The following is a 13927-nucleotide window of genomic DNA, read 5'->3' as shown; positions in this document are numbered from 1 at the left end:
TTCTTAGAGTGATTTCAAGAAGATTAGGTCCCTCCGTGTAATGTAGCTGAAGAAGCCATTCAGCCTGCAAGTCAGACAGGACATGTCAGTTAAGAATGACCTAGTTTCATTGGACTGGCTAAGACTACAAGTATTCTCTGAACTATGCTGGAAAGCAACCACAAGTCATATGGTTCTGCTTGGGGAAACCATGGAAGAGTGAGATTAATTTTAACCTGAAAAATGAAGTTCTGTCATTTGGGATTGCTATCGCACAGAGACAGTCTGGTCTGTGCCTGTGCTACCCTCAGCCTATCCAGTAGCTGGTGCAGAACTGGGGGATAACAAAGCTGGATTCAAGTAATTGAATTAAAGAGTTTCATGGATGGTCATTTTAGCTTCCTGATGGAAGGAGAGGAATACAAGAGAAGGAAGCATGCGTTAAGAACCATGAACAAAGCCTGGGGGTATGATTTGTTATGGTTTAGGATCATATGAGTAGTCTTGAAAGAGTGTCAGCAAAATCTGGGTGTGGTAAAAGTGCATCCTAGCAGAAGGTCTTAAAACAAGCAACAAAACAATAGCAAGAGTTCATGTGATGCAGACCGATGGCCAAATACAGGAAACCACAAAGTGTGCTTGCTGGCAGAGAGGAAGAAGTGCCTGAGAGTGGAAAATCAATGTGATGGCCCAGTAATGTCCAGGAGGGACTCAGACACTTCCTCACACAGCACCAGGAATTGTGTGGGCGACCCTGGCTCTGTCTGCTCAAGGATGGATCAGGATAGATGCCAGTAATGAAAGCAGCATCTCGGGGGGAGCGTATGCGGGGGGGAAAGCAGAGCAGCAGGAGGGAAAGTTGGAGCTAGACAGAAATACCCATTCCACAGCCGACCATCACACAAAGTGGTCCATAAGATCAGTCGGAGGCTGAAAGCAACTTGTCCTGCAAATGACCTTATGAAGGAGAGCAGCTGGCTAAGTGCCCTCTGCCTTTTAAGAAAAACTAGAGTCTTTGGGATTATGTCAGAAATTTATTATGTCTGTAGATGCTCACACCTGGAGCACCTTCCCCCAGTGATGAATAAGGAAATCTAAGGGTCCCACTGGCCATGAACCAGAGTGGTCCAACTGCACAAGACTACAGGTGAGCCTGAAAACCCATTACCTGAGGAAAAAGTTACCCTTACTGAGATGTCAATGGACTGGAGTGGTCTAACATGAGACTGAATGGAAGGAATCACTAGGTGGATAAGTACAATGTAAACTTACAGCACATATGAGTGTCACAGGCTTTTTTGATAAAACCTAACATACTGCAAAATAGAGGAAAACATGAAATATGTAACCTTGTTTTACAAGTCTTAGTTGTAAGACACTGGCAACACTGCTGTTGCCAGTACGTGCAGTCAATCTAATGGTATACCTTCTAGTTGTCTTCACTGAGTGGGCTGAGTGGCTGGAAGCTCACAGTGTGGGATCTGTCAGAAGATCCCTACAGAAAAGCACTGCCTTTTTTCTGCTGCTGGCAACTTAGTGTTGCAGCAGCATGTGCAGCAGAAGCATTTGGTATTTTGCCAAAGAAAAAAGGAATGGGTGTTATACTCAAACTGCTTGGTAGCATTTGACTCTTTTTGTGTTTCACACATACCTCTACAGTGTACCCAAAGCACCGTGGAGGCAAAGCAAAATCTGTATGCAAGTCAGAGAGGAGACTGACACTGAAAAGTGATGGAAGCTGGCTGGATTTCACTAAAAAAATGGGGTGGAAACAGGCACTAGTACACAGTCCTATGCCATCAAGCAGTTATATGGATGGAGCGACCACTAAGGGCAGCCTTTTCTTAATTGTTTTGTCACATTGTTTCTAGGATCTTCTGCCCTACTATCCCTACTACACCACTCAGATATTTGAAATAAATAAATAAAGTGGTGATTGTGAAAATGGCCTTGAGAGCCGGTAAATGCCAGTCAACATAAGAGTGCCCATTACTGTCTGCTTCTTAGGGGTAGGACACAGTGGAGAGGTAACAGAGTCTGCAGAAGATATGTAAAATGCCCCGACTAACATGGAAAGTACCACTGATCAATATTTTACACTTAAATGTGATGAAGTGTAAAAGTGTGATTAATGGGGTAATTAAATTCCCTTGCTTCCAGTAGAGACCTGAACTTGGACTTTGAGGTTTTTTTTCAATACCATAATGTTTAGCTAGTTTAAAGGTACTCCTTAATTTCATTTTGAGCTTATATCCCAATTTTACAGAGGTACAGTGAAAAATTATGTCACATTGTCAGCAAAAATGATTAGATTATGATCCTTTAATCACTCATATTGAGCATGAAGGCCCTGATTCAGCAATGCATTTAAGTGTGTTTTGAATTTTAATTATATGTGAAGACCATTGTTATTCAGAAAAGTGTTTAGGCATGTGCTTATATGTTTTGGCAAACTGAAGCTTGAGAGCAATAAGAGGGCATCTGGCACTTACCTAAGAGCTATCAAGGGTGAGTCATAGTAGTGAAACTGAAGCTGTGGCCACAGAGAGTTATTACATAGAGCAATCTCCCAACTCTGTACTGCTTATTCCAGTCTTCAGACTCCTGAAGTGTCTTTTTGCAGGTTGAAAACACATTATTTTACTGGAGTTCTTTCCCTTCTTGTCAAGCAAGGATGATGAATATGGGAATGTTTGTTTTCTCATTGCACTTTCCACTGGATAAATAATTCCCAGCACACAATGGCGACTGTTAAACAAGCATCTGCTGTAATTGAAAGGCTCTCATTGATTTTAAGGAAAGCTGCTTCAGGCCCTGGGTGAGTCACTGCACCGGCAGCCCTGGTCTCAGCACTTCTTGTCTTGTCTCTGTAATGTGGCAGCAGATCAAGGTCTCCCAGCCAGTGACTAACAAATGAGCAGACTGGAGAGTCATTTCCCAACCCTAAAGTCTTCTGACAGCAGGCTGCTGCCTCTTTCTGGCTGTTTTATTCTTTCTAGGTGTCTCAGTCATCAGTGCAAGCTACCCTAGGATGGGTAGCTTGTCTCTAACCTCACCTGACACAGCCTCTGGGGTAGATTCTGCAAGCACTGTACTTGGATGCGGGGCACCACTGCTCCACGTGCCTCAGCCACGATGCTAAGGGAAGAATTTAACCCCCTGTCAATTCAGAGCAATAAATAACTCCCCAACTGGTTATCAGCTGTTTTACCTGCAATGTCCAGGATCATTTAAATCTTACTATGACTGATTAAAAAACATAATGGAAAATTGATTTTTTTCTGCTTTATAGGAGGAAAATCAATGCAGATTAAGGCCAGGAGGAACACCAAAAGGGAAGAAATGGAATTGAAAATTCCACTGGACTCAAACCCAAACCCAAGAGTATACATTCTAAATTGCGGGAACATATGCTTTCTAAAGCCTCCTAAGTCTCTGCACTGGTAAAATAAGCTCAAACAAACTTGAAAGCAGATTGAAAATAGATGGGGTGTCTCTAAGTGAAAAGAGACAGTTATCCTCTGCACCTGCTAACAAACACAGTTCTTTCTTTTGTTATGAAATGTCTCTAACTTAAAATACTGCCTGAAAGTAAACTCCATCAAATCATCATGAATTCTTCAAAGGCATTTTGGAAGACACTATAAACCATAGGCTTTATTGTAGCTTTATTTAGGATTTGAGGAGAGAGAATACTGCAATCAGAAAGGAAGACAGACAGACAGACAGAGGAAATGATCACCTTTCAATCCCTCTGATTTAGAAATAATAACATGCTTCTTTCTTGATCTGTTATATTATATACTTACAGAATAAGATTTGACAATGTGGCATAAAACTGTAACTCACTGCTGAAGCGATATCATTCTGCACTGAATACCAGAGACTTCTAGACCTGGGACTTCCGTGACCTTCCTAGAATGCCATCCTCCCACTGCTTTTGGATTAATCACTGTATGCTCTCCTCTGTACCTTTCCAGCAGAAGGGATTAATGCAAAGGCTGGGCAGTCATGCTGTCCCTGCTGTGTAGTCACCGCTCCTCATTTAGAATAAAGGTCAATTTTGACATAAATACAATTTTTTTGTAAATATTTTTTTTCTATTTTTATGTTCCTCAAACTCTTTCAAACAAACCTAGGTAAGTTTTCCTCCTTTCTGAAGTTGTGCAGCCACACATATTTATTCCTCATGTAAAGGAGAAAAAGGTTGTTGCTGCAGTGCAGTGCTCTAGGCATTTAAGATCTGCTAAAACTACAGCAGCAAGTAGGTACTTTTTCTGGTGGTGATGGGTGCATATCTGGCTGAGGATATACACCTGAGCTTGCTGTTAAGTTTTGTAGACCTTCCCAAACTCTTCAGCATTTCACCTCATAAGGAAAGTAGCCTGGGGAAAATGCTAGGCATTAGTTGTGGGAAAGATCTTCCTGTCTCCATTTTGACAACGGGATTAAGAAAACATGATTTCTAATGGCTACACTGAGAATTAGGGATGTTTGACATCTGTTTCTGTAATTCTGAGCTCCCCAAATGCTCTAAAAGCCATCCAGAAGCACCAGATTCTGTGATAGGAACACCAGAAGTACCTCAAGAGGAATATAACTGGGAAACCGGGCACTGCATATAATGGGTACTGGCCTCATCCCCAGCTGCCTGCAGCTGGAGGACCCTGAGCTCAGCATTGCAGGAAACCCACTCCAGTCTTGTTCTCCCATTTTTTTCCATCATGTTCTCTGCTATATGCGTGTTTTTGTCTATCCTTTGCCAAACTTTGACCATCAGAAAACTTATAAACTAAAACTAAAACATTTGGCTTAAAAAGCTGCAATAAAAGTGAACACTGGGGAATATGAATCAGATAAATGTGTCCCTCTGACAAGAGTTTGTTATTTCTACTGAAAAATAATTTATTATTCCATATGTTTTGCCACTGAAGGTTTGATTTTAGAATGCACGTTATAGAAACTATCAGAAATTTTCTCTGAAGCTGAGTTCAAATATGTGCAAAAGTTAGACATTCCTCTTTTTTTTTTATGTTAATAACATTATAGCAATCTCCCCATAGACTGTATGGCAAAGATGGAGATATATTTACAGATAGCCTGTGTGAGACAGCCAACTTTCGTGTCTGTACCAAAGCAAAGATTACTTAAGTAACCTAAGGATTTGTTCCGTGTTCACAAAATCAAGCTCATGGCTCAGTTTCTTTTTGCTGGTAAAGCTCTTGGGTTGCTAACAACATTTTTGGAGTCCAGCTTAGTAGACCTTTTGCCTGGCTGGTGTTGCCCTGGGGCACTGTTTATCAGATAGTATTCATGACTAACTTTTGTCAGGACTCTTTCAAAGCTAAAGAGAAATTCTTATTTAAGAAGGGTTGGAATTGCAAATAAAGAAACTTTTTTCTTATCTGATTTCATCTGTGATGGGGGGGGGAGAAGTACTTTGTGGGTTGTTTGTGGGTTATTTGTACTCATAGAGGATTGTGTCACAGGAACCTTTTATCCAACTACCATCTGCTGCTGCTAATGGAAACTGTCCAAATTGGCCCAAATTAGGCAAGTCTCTGAGACCAAACCATATGAAGAATGAAGAATCTGCAATCAGTTAAATGTTCAAAATGGAATTCTAAAATGGGTGGGTTTCTTCCAAGCCCCTCACTAAAATAGGCTGACACATACAACAGTGAAGTGCTGAGGGTGAGTCCAGGGAAAGAGGGATAACTCTGAGGTAATGGAAAAGGCAGTTTCCTGGAACAATTGAAATATGCTCTGTGCTTTGGATGGGTCTATATGTTGTGGGTGCTCAGAATAGGGTGGAGAGCCAGGAGGAATCACGCAGGAATATGTATTTCAGCAATGGACTTTAATAACACAAGACAACCGAGCAGACCCACCTTGCATGTGCATGTGTTTAATACCTGTGGTGGAAGGTTAGTGAATAACAGCCTGATGCCAAATGGACATCAATGGGATCAAACCACGTGTTCGGATATAGGAAGGAGCATTTCTTGTTGTACACAGAGTAAAGCAGAGTGCGGCAGCAACTCCCTGAACCCACAGTAGAGCTCTGGCACATGAACAAAAATCTGGCTGTAACCCTGCACAACAAGGACCATGCATGTACACACATGTGCATGCAATTACATGGCATGAATGTAACAAGAAAACTGAATATAAAATATTACAGAAAGCCAATAATTCTGGTTTATATCTTTCTTTCTCCTTGATGTGTAAGAGAACCTGGCTATTTTAAAATCTGGGTTCTGTTTATATAGCCAAATTTAATGCTCTTTCTTGTGCAAAATAGGGTAGGAAGGAATTTAAAATGTCAACATTCTCTAGGCCTGTTTATCTCTTTTCATGCCTCCCTCTGTATTAAGTATTAAGGAATAGACATTAGATGATAGAAACTACGACAGTTCTGTGAAGCTATGACAAGTTATATCAGCTGCAAACATGATTCAAAATCTCAGAAAATGTACCTGCCCTGTAAAATACAGATTTAATCACATGGTAGCTAGTATATGGGAAAATCCTTTTGTTGACCATGCAGGTTCCAACTTTCACTCCTTAGCAGATTCAGGAAAGTAAATGAAGGCTTTAATACAGAAAGTCAGTATTTTCCATGAGATGCATTCAGTAGGACATTGCTGTTTTCAAAAAATTTCTAATGGAAATGGGAAAGATAACATTATTTTTATAAACTTTACCTATGAAGTATAACAAAAACAATCTCGTGATGCTAAATTCTCTTAAAGGTCACTAGAGATTGATCAAAGTCCAAGTTTGCTGTTACCAGTGTGGAAAGACCTTGACATAAATGGGTTGGTGTGGTGATGATAACTTTTATGAGAGCTACAGCTAGGTATATTTTCCCAAGCAAACAAAGTAAGCAAACATGACTAGGGAAAAAAAAAAGAGATTAAATAAATTAGAAAGCTGCCACTTTGCAAAACACAGGGAATTCTCTCCCCTGTGCCAATGTACCTGAGTGAAAAAAGTGCCTGAAGAGGGTCTCCAAATAATTTTATTTTTGTGTACACTAGAGATTATAATCTTTACTTCATTGAATACTACACCACACATCAATGTAACTGGAATCCAGCATCTATATGTAATAGCCAGTAGCCAAGCAATTGACTCACTGTTCATAGAATGTATACAATTCTGTGACACTGCAGGGGAGGAATCTGGGTCACCTGCATTTCCTGAGTCACTGCAGTCAGTAAAAGCTATGAATGCTCCACTGAACTGATTAAACTTCTGCTACAAAACTTGTGTACAAAAAAACCCTGAGTGGTTCATGTTTTGTATTTTACCATATTTGCAAATAAAAATAGGAACTGCCTTAGCTCTAATTCAAAGTAGCAATGTCTTTAATACACTAAAAATGCAGCAATGTCTTCAATCTATTAAAAATTAAATTTAATATGACTTTATTGCTGGCATATGCTAATTTTATTTTAAAGTATGGAGGCAGAGGCCACCTGAGATTTCCATTCAGGGTTTCATGTATACAGAGAAGGTGTTTTTCCAACTGAGCAATTAGAGGAGAAGAAACAATTTAGTTCTGCTAATTCAGTTGCTGTTTCTGCTTTATTGTTCATTGACAATCTAGAACTCCTTGACTATCCTCTCTGGATTTGTCTACATTGCAGTACAAAACACTATTTGGTTCACACATTCTTATGAAAAATCAAACTGACTCTGCGTAGAAGTAATCAAAGGTTTATTCCTTATAATAATTTGCCCTTGTTTATTTAACTTTTGAGAATTGTGCTTTTGCTGTTGTTAGATATGTTTTGGTAATGTTGACACGTTCCCTCTAAAATAAAAGTAATCATGGTTTTCCTGGCTTTACTTCACGCTTGTACAGCAGGAAGCCAAGAATGTACTGAAGTTAAGAAGTAAATTAGGTTATCCCATAGAAAAATCTTCAGGGATTGAGGTGGAAATTAGACTTGCGTCTTTGGCTGCTTTTGTTCTGCTATGGGACAAAGGTCTGATGTTGCTGCCATAGAAATATATCATTTTTTGTCCAATTTTCACAGCCTATATCCCCAGCTGTACATTTGAAGGACAAATGAAGTAGAAGCAGACAGATCTAGAGTAAAAAACTGCCTTTCAACATCTGCAGCACAGGGGAAATGTCAGTTTCCTGAAAAGTAGAGGACTGATGGACAACGCAATGACTCGCTTTTTTCTATGGGAAGGAAGATGACAAGGAACAGACTTTCAGCTGTTGATGAAGCTTTTCCATCTACTGGGCAATATAGTTGCCAAGAAATGATGAGAAGGAGGATATGATATACCACTCATACTCCCTATCCTCCACCTGCACAAAATCCAGGCTGTGTGCCACAGACCTCTTGGTTATGTTGCAGGCATCCATCTGTCAAGTAGGACTTTCCTCAGAATCAAGGTCTTAGGCCAAATTAATCCCTGAGATAATTCCATTGTGTTTTGTCTAAGGAAATATCAATTACTGTGAACGGAAGGATGATCTCATGATGAAAGCAGATGAATGACTTGGAATCATGGCTGGGATCTCAGATAGATTCCTCTTCTGCTGTAGAGTTCCCCACGTGATCTGGATAAACTGATATAAATGCCAGTTGCCTCAATTTCCCCTTGTGTAAAATGACATTAATTCTAATTTGCTTCCAGAGCCACCTTTTAAGAATCTGTATTTCTTTGAGCTGTTTTGATAAACAGGACAATGACAACAAAAAAAGAAAACTGGTATATTGCTATTTTTATGAAGTATGAAAAAACAGTGAAGAGGCTCATGTTCTGGGAAATGACAAATAGACATATTTGCAATTAGCAAGTTTACACAGTCAACTTAGTCTGAACAAGAAGGATTAAAAACTCTTTTTGATCTCTCTTTGAACTATCTCAAAGGACAAGGGAGATAAATATGCAAAGCAGATTAGGATTAGTCTAGAATGGAGTAATATTAAGAAAATCATCCTTGAAAATTCAGGAGAGACTAAAAACTGCCCTTTTCTCTGCCATTGAGATATGCTCACCCGTGAGTCACACAAATGCTCTTGCATGTTTTGTCCATACAAAAAACTTCCCTTTAACTATCTTTTTTTTCCTCCCAGAGAGAGTCTGCATAACTAGATTAGGTCAAACTAAAAATGCACTGGTTTTCTCTCTCTCTCTCTCTCTCTTTCTCTCTCTCTCTCTCTCTTTGTCCAGTTCTGCAGCAATACTCTAGCTCCACTGACTGATCTAAAGTAGGAACTGGTGCCTCCTGGAAATGTATGTCCTTAGGAAATGTGTTTGGTTAAATCCTCTTACAAGTACTGATGCAAGTCCTACATGTTCTTGGTTTTTTTCTGCATGTGTTTAGTTTTTACCGTCCTATTTCAAGTAGATTTCCATAAGATTTTACAGTTTTGCAGTTGCAACTTATATTTATTTTGGCTGTCATTGCTGATGTTATTATTATCATAATGGTAGCAAAATAATAATAATAAAAAGCAATTTCTTAGAGGAAGCAGAAATACTGGTCTCTTTGAGGATTAATATGATCTTTTTAGCATGATGGGGAAACAACGTCTTGGATCTTACTCCACAAAATCAGACAGCTTCACCTCTATGAATCTGTTATTAATTGTGAAAGCAGCAGTAGGTTAAACATTCTCCTCTACTCCACTTTCTTCACTTCTGATAAAGTAAGGTCACTTTTTCCTTCCTTACATAACACCAACTTATCCTCGACTGCTAACAAAAACAACTGCATGGGTGTTTCGAAATGCACCAAAGTTTACATTCCTGAGGTTCATTAAGCCACACCTTTGGGTGTAATTTAGGTTGTTCAAAAGTAGGCACAATATGTTATAACACTTATTTGATGGTATCTGAGCATAAAAAAATTAAAAATCCCACTTGATTATTCCTATAGTAACACTTAATATCCAAAAACCCCAACAGCTTTTAAGGGGTTAGCCTTTCTCTTCTCAGATGCTTTAAGGAATCTGACACAAATATTTTCTACAAGCTCCAGCAAATGAACCCACTGTATAGAAATTGAAGTGTCTAATCTAATCTGTTGAGGGATCTGTACCACATGCATTACCCTGACATTTAAAGTCTCATAGTCAATGACCGGTTAACCAAATCTGTCACTGTGACAGACATGTATTTCTACATGCTGTGCCACAACTTAATCTTTCAGGCACAGTTTAGGTGAAGTATACTGTAGTACAGTGACTCAGAGTCTATAATGTCTTTAATGAAGAAATTTCCCAACTGGTATTAAGACAGATCATTTTGATTGCCATACTTGCAATAAAGCAAAATAAGGTGAATTTGTCGACTAAGCTATACACAATAGATCAGTTGTAAGACTGCATAACTCTAGTTATCTTTACAGTTATTGTTATTATTATGTGCGGTTACAATCCTACACATCTTCCCTTTTCCCTGATACCAGTGTGTGACTTTCTGGAAGTGAAGGCTGTTTTCAAAATGTCAGCTTAGTGCCAGATCTGAACTTCTAAATTATCTCTTCTGACACCTTGGGATTACTGTACATCACACCGTAAATCTGCTATGAATCAAAATGTTATCTTATATCTCTGGATGCTATAGTAAATTATAATGTCTTTCATAACTCCATGCATTTAATACTTTTAACTAATTAAGGAAAAGAAGGAATTGTTCTATCATGATTTAATTTCTACCCTCTTGTTTTCTTCTGTGGTGTTGTTTGCTTAACAAGGACAATAATTTTTATGTTGAACCTGTCTCCAGTTTTCTGCACTGGCTCTTTCTGGCTGCTGCCCCCAGTTTGGCCTGACTTGCAGAGTCCCAGAGCTGACAGGTAGGGAGGTGCATGCATACGTTGCCATCTATTTCTTTCTATAAAGCAGGTTATCTCCATCAGAGAAAGCTCTTGCCATTGGGAGGAAACTTACCCTTTGTTTATACAGAGAAACATCTCTGCAAGATAGACTTTATGGATTCTTGTCAGTGTAGCTAAATCCACTTGGATAGGCTGATGGAGCCCTAATACTATCTCCAGCTACCCTGGAGCACTTAGGATGTCTTGGGGAGCAAGTACTTTCTACACAGTCTTCATCCTACCCTTTCTTGACATTTGCTTTTATTAGACAGTGTCAGGCTTTGTTTTTTTTCCTGGAGGATTTCTTTGTTTCTAAAGCTTTTCTGTTAGCCCTCATCTACCCCAGTCAGTAGTTCTGCCTCTTTGAAGAAAAAATATATATGCTTTAGATGGATAACAAGAGACTTCTGCCATGGTGACTCAGCAGCAATTACACTGCTTTTTATGCAGAGTTTATTAGGATGTTCCAGAGAAAGAGCTGTGCAAATCTAGTGTGTAAGCTCAGCAATTTCACTGCAGCAAGAAGGACTAAGTCATGATGACTGGGATCTTAGCAGTAGGTCCATAATCAAATTGAAAATTGGCATTTTAAAGGAAGAATCACAGGTCTTCTGACAAAGAGTACCAACTCTTTAAAACCTAGGTTACTATGTTCTGTGCTTCAGGCTGAAAAGTTTAATGCCAGATCAATGTGATCTGCTAATGGGTTCAATAAGGTCCCTCAAAGCTTTAATATTCTCAACGAAATGCACCCTCCCCCCATGTCTGCAATTACTGTCACTGATGGAGATAACACACTCCCTGAATCTAAGTAGAAGCAGCTGAGATGTTTGTGACACTTGGGGCAGACTTTACAGGAGCACTTCAAGCATTTCTTGAAAAAGGTCTTAATGCACTTCATATATTTTGAGGTTGCAAAGAACAGCATTAAATAATCACATAGGGGAGAAAGAAAACTTGTTAAAAGGTCCTCAATTTATTAGACACAGCTTGATGTACAGACTCCTATTCTTCACAGACAGCATGATGTGCAACTTGATGGAAATCATGAGAAAATAGTTACACAAAAGGGCCGGCTAGCAGCAAAAAAAGGCAACATTTTAAAAACTCTCTATAAAAAATAAGTAATCAGCTTGATGGACCCAAATCCATTCTATAACTTCATGCCTCTATATCCCATGAATTCCAAAAGACGTTTTCAGTGCATTATTTCCCCCGGCTGGGTTTCCTTCACAGTCTATTTATCTGTCCCACTTGCAGTGTGCAGCTCAAGCTATGCCCACCTCGCCTCGCGCAGGCAGCACCCCAAAGTGGGGCTGTCCTGAGGGATCCCCAGTTTGCAGTGCTCCTTTGCCTTGGGGTGCCTTTGTTTTCAGCCCCCATCTGCCAAGTATCAGTGGTTTTCCTTCGGTTTTGCTTAACTGGAAGCTCGGCTAGGGGCTCCCCGTGGATGTTCACACCAGTAGAGAGGGAAATACCAGGTTGTGGACAAGTTGGGGGCGTGGAATCCCCTGCTCTGGCATCCCATCCACAGTGGTAAGGGCCCTCTCTTTCTAACTAATCTGACCTATTTTTGGGGGCTAAGTAAAAAGAAGAAAAGGGGGAAAAGTGGAACAGGAAAACAAGGAAAAAAAAGACAGGAAAGGGAAGAAGAGAAAAGGGGAACAGAGGAAAAGGGAAAAGAAAGGAAAAGAAAGTAAGAAAAAAGAAAAATGACAATAAAGAAAAAGCAACTGAAAAGAGAGAAAAATGACTGCAGTCATAAAGAAAACAGAAAAAAGAAAACGTTGGAAGGAGAAAAGGGGAAAGAAAACAGCCCCTCGAAGAAGGCAGCGCTCGGCGATTACCGGCGGCAGCGGAGCACGCCCGTCCCCGCCCGCCCCGGCGAACCCAGCGCGGGCGCTGCCGCGGGGCCGCCCCAGCACGGCCCGGGCGCGAGGGCCGCGGGGCGGGGCGCGGAGGGGCGGGCACGGGGCGGGCCCGCGCGCAGGCGCGGTGGGAGCCCGGGGCGCCCCACGCGGGCGCTCTCAGAGCCTCGGCGGCGGCGCCTGGCTCGGTAGCGAGAGGGGTGCGGGCCGGAGCCGGAGCCGCGGCAGTGCCGTGGCGCCGCGGGAGGAGGGCGGGAGCTGGAGACGTGCCCCGCTCCACTCAGCCCATCCGCGCTCTCCCCGCCGCTCGCCCCGCTGCCATGGGGTAGGGGCGGCGGAGCGGGGGGACGCCGTCAGGCTGCGGCGGCCGGCGGAGCGCGGAGCAGCGCCCCGTGGTGCCGGGGGGCGCGGGGGTGGCGCGGCGGGGCTGGCGCGGGCGGCCAGGCAGGGCAGGGGGCTGCCTCGGTGCGAGAGCGGCGGCGGCAGGCGGAGAGATGATCGCGGAGTTGTTGAGCAGCGCCCTAGGGCTCGCCCTGTACCTCAACACCCTGGGCGCCGACTTCTGCTACGATGACAGGTAGGGCGGGGAGCGGCGGGGCTGGGTGGGTGGGCGGGCGGGGGCTGCCCACCTGTTGGGAGCGGGGTTTTGGCCGCCCCCCTCGGGGTGTCCGAGGTGGCGCCGGAGGGTCCCGGTGGCTCCTGGGCTCTGGGTGGCCGCGGCGGCACCCGCCGCTCCCGGGGCTTTGACAGTTTGGACTCGGTCCTTTCCAGCCCCAAGCAGCGGGAAGGGACCCGCCGCTCTAACTTGGCATGTCCCGGGCTGATCCCTGATGCGCGGTGCCAGCGGGGTGCGCGGCCGCCTCCCGTCCCGTCGCGGCGCTCCCCCGGGACCGAGCCCCGCGCGGGAAGTCGCCCCCGCTGCCCGGCTGCTCCCGGGAGCGCAGCCCCGCCGGCGGGACCGGCGCGGGGCTGGCTGGGGCTGGGCTCCCCACCTGCTCCTCTCCTGGCCGTACCTGCCCACCGGAGCTCCGGGAAGGCGCTGTTCGCAGGCTGGGGAAATACCGCTTTGTGCCTTTTCCGGTGGCTTAATCTGATAGCGTTTAAAACAGATGCATAATTATAATGTATTAGGGAGAACAGCACGCCTGGCTAAACTTATTAATCGTCCTGGGGTGATTCATGCTCCATTGGAATTAAACCATCCAAAAAGTGAGCAGGGATTGAC

General features: G+C 42.8%; 1 protein-coding gene across 3 annotated transcripts in view; it reads left to right on the top strand.

Moving 5' to 3' along the window:
* The first annotated feature begins 12864 nt into the window (after positions 1 to 12864).
* The window catches only part of TMTC2 (transmembrane O-mannosyltransferase targeting cadherins 2), a 244885-nt gene continuing 243822 nt past the window's right edge, over positions 12865 to 13927 (top strand). The window contains exon 1 of one of the 3 annotated variants that reach the window (XM_064655537.1): positions 12865 to 13279. In XM_064655537.1, the coding sequence (XP_064511607.1) occupies positions 13197 to 13279 (83 nt within the window). In that variant the 5' untranslated portion in view covers positions 12865 to 13196. The remainder of the gene's footprint in view (positions 13280 to 13927) is intronic. The other 2 variants (XM_064655536.1, XM_064655538.1) reach the window with 2 other exon arrangements.

This window comes from Pseudopipra pipra, chromosome 5 (assembly GCF_036250125.1).
Source record: "Pseudopipra pipra isolate bDixPip1 chromosome 5, bDixPip1.hap1, whole genome shotgun sequence".
NCBI classification, from domain to species: Eukaryota; Metazoa; Chordata; class Aves; order Passeriformes; family Pipridae; genus Pseudopipra; species Pseudopipra pipra.
Note: the sequence above shows the minus strand (reverse complement) of the source record. Positions and strands in the feature narration are given on the sequence as shown.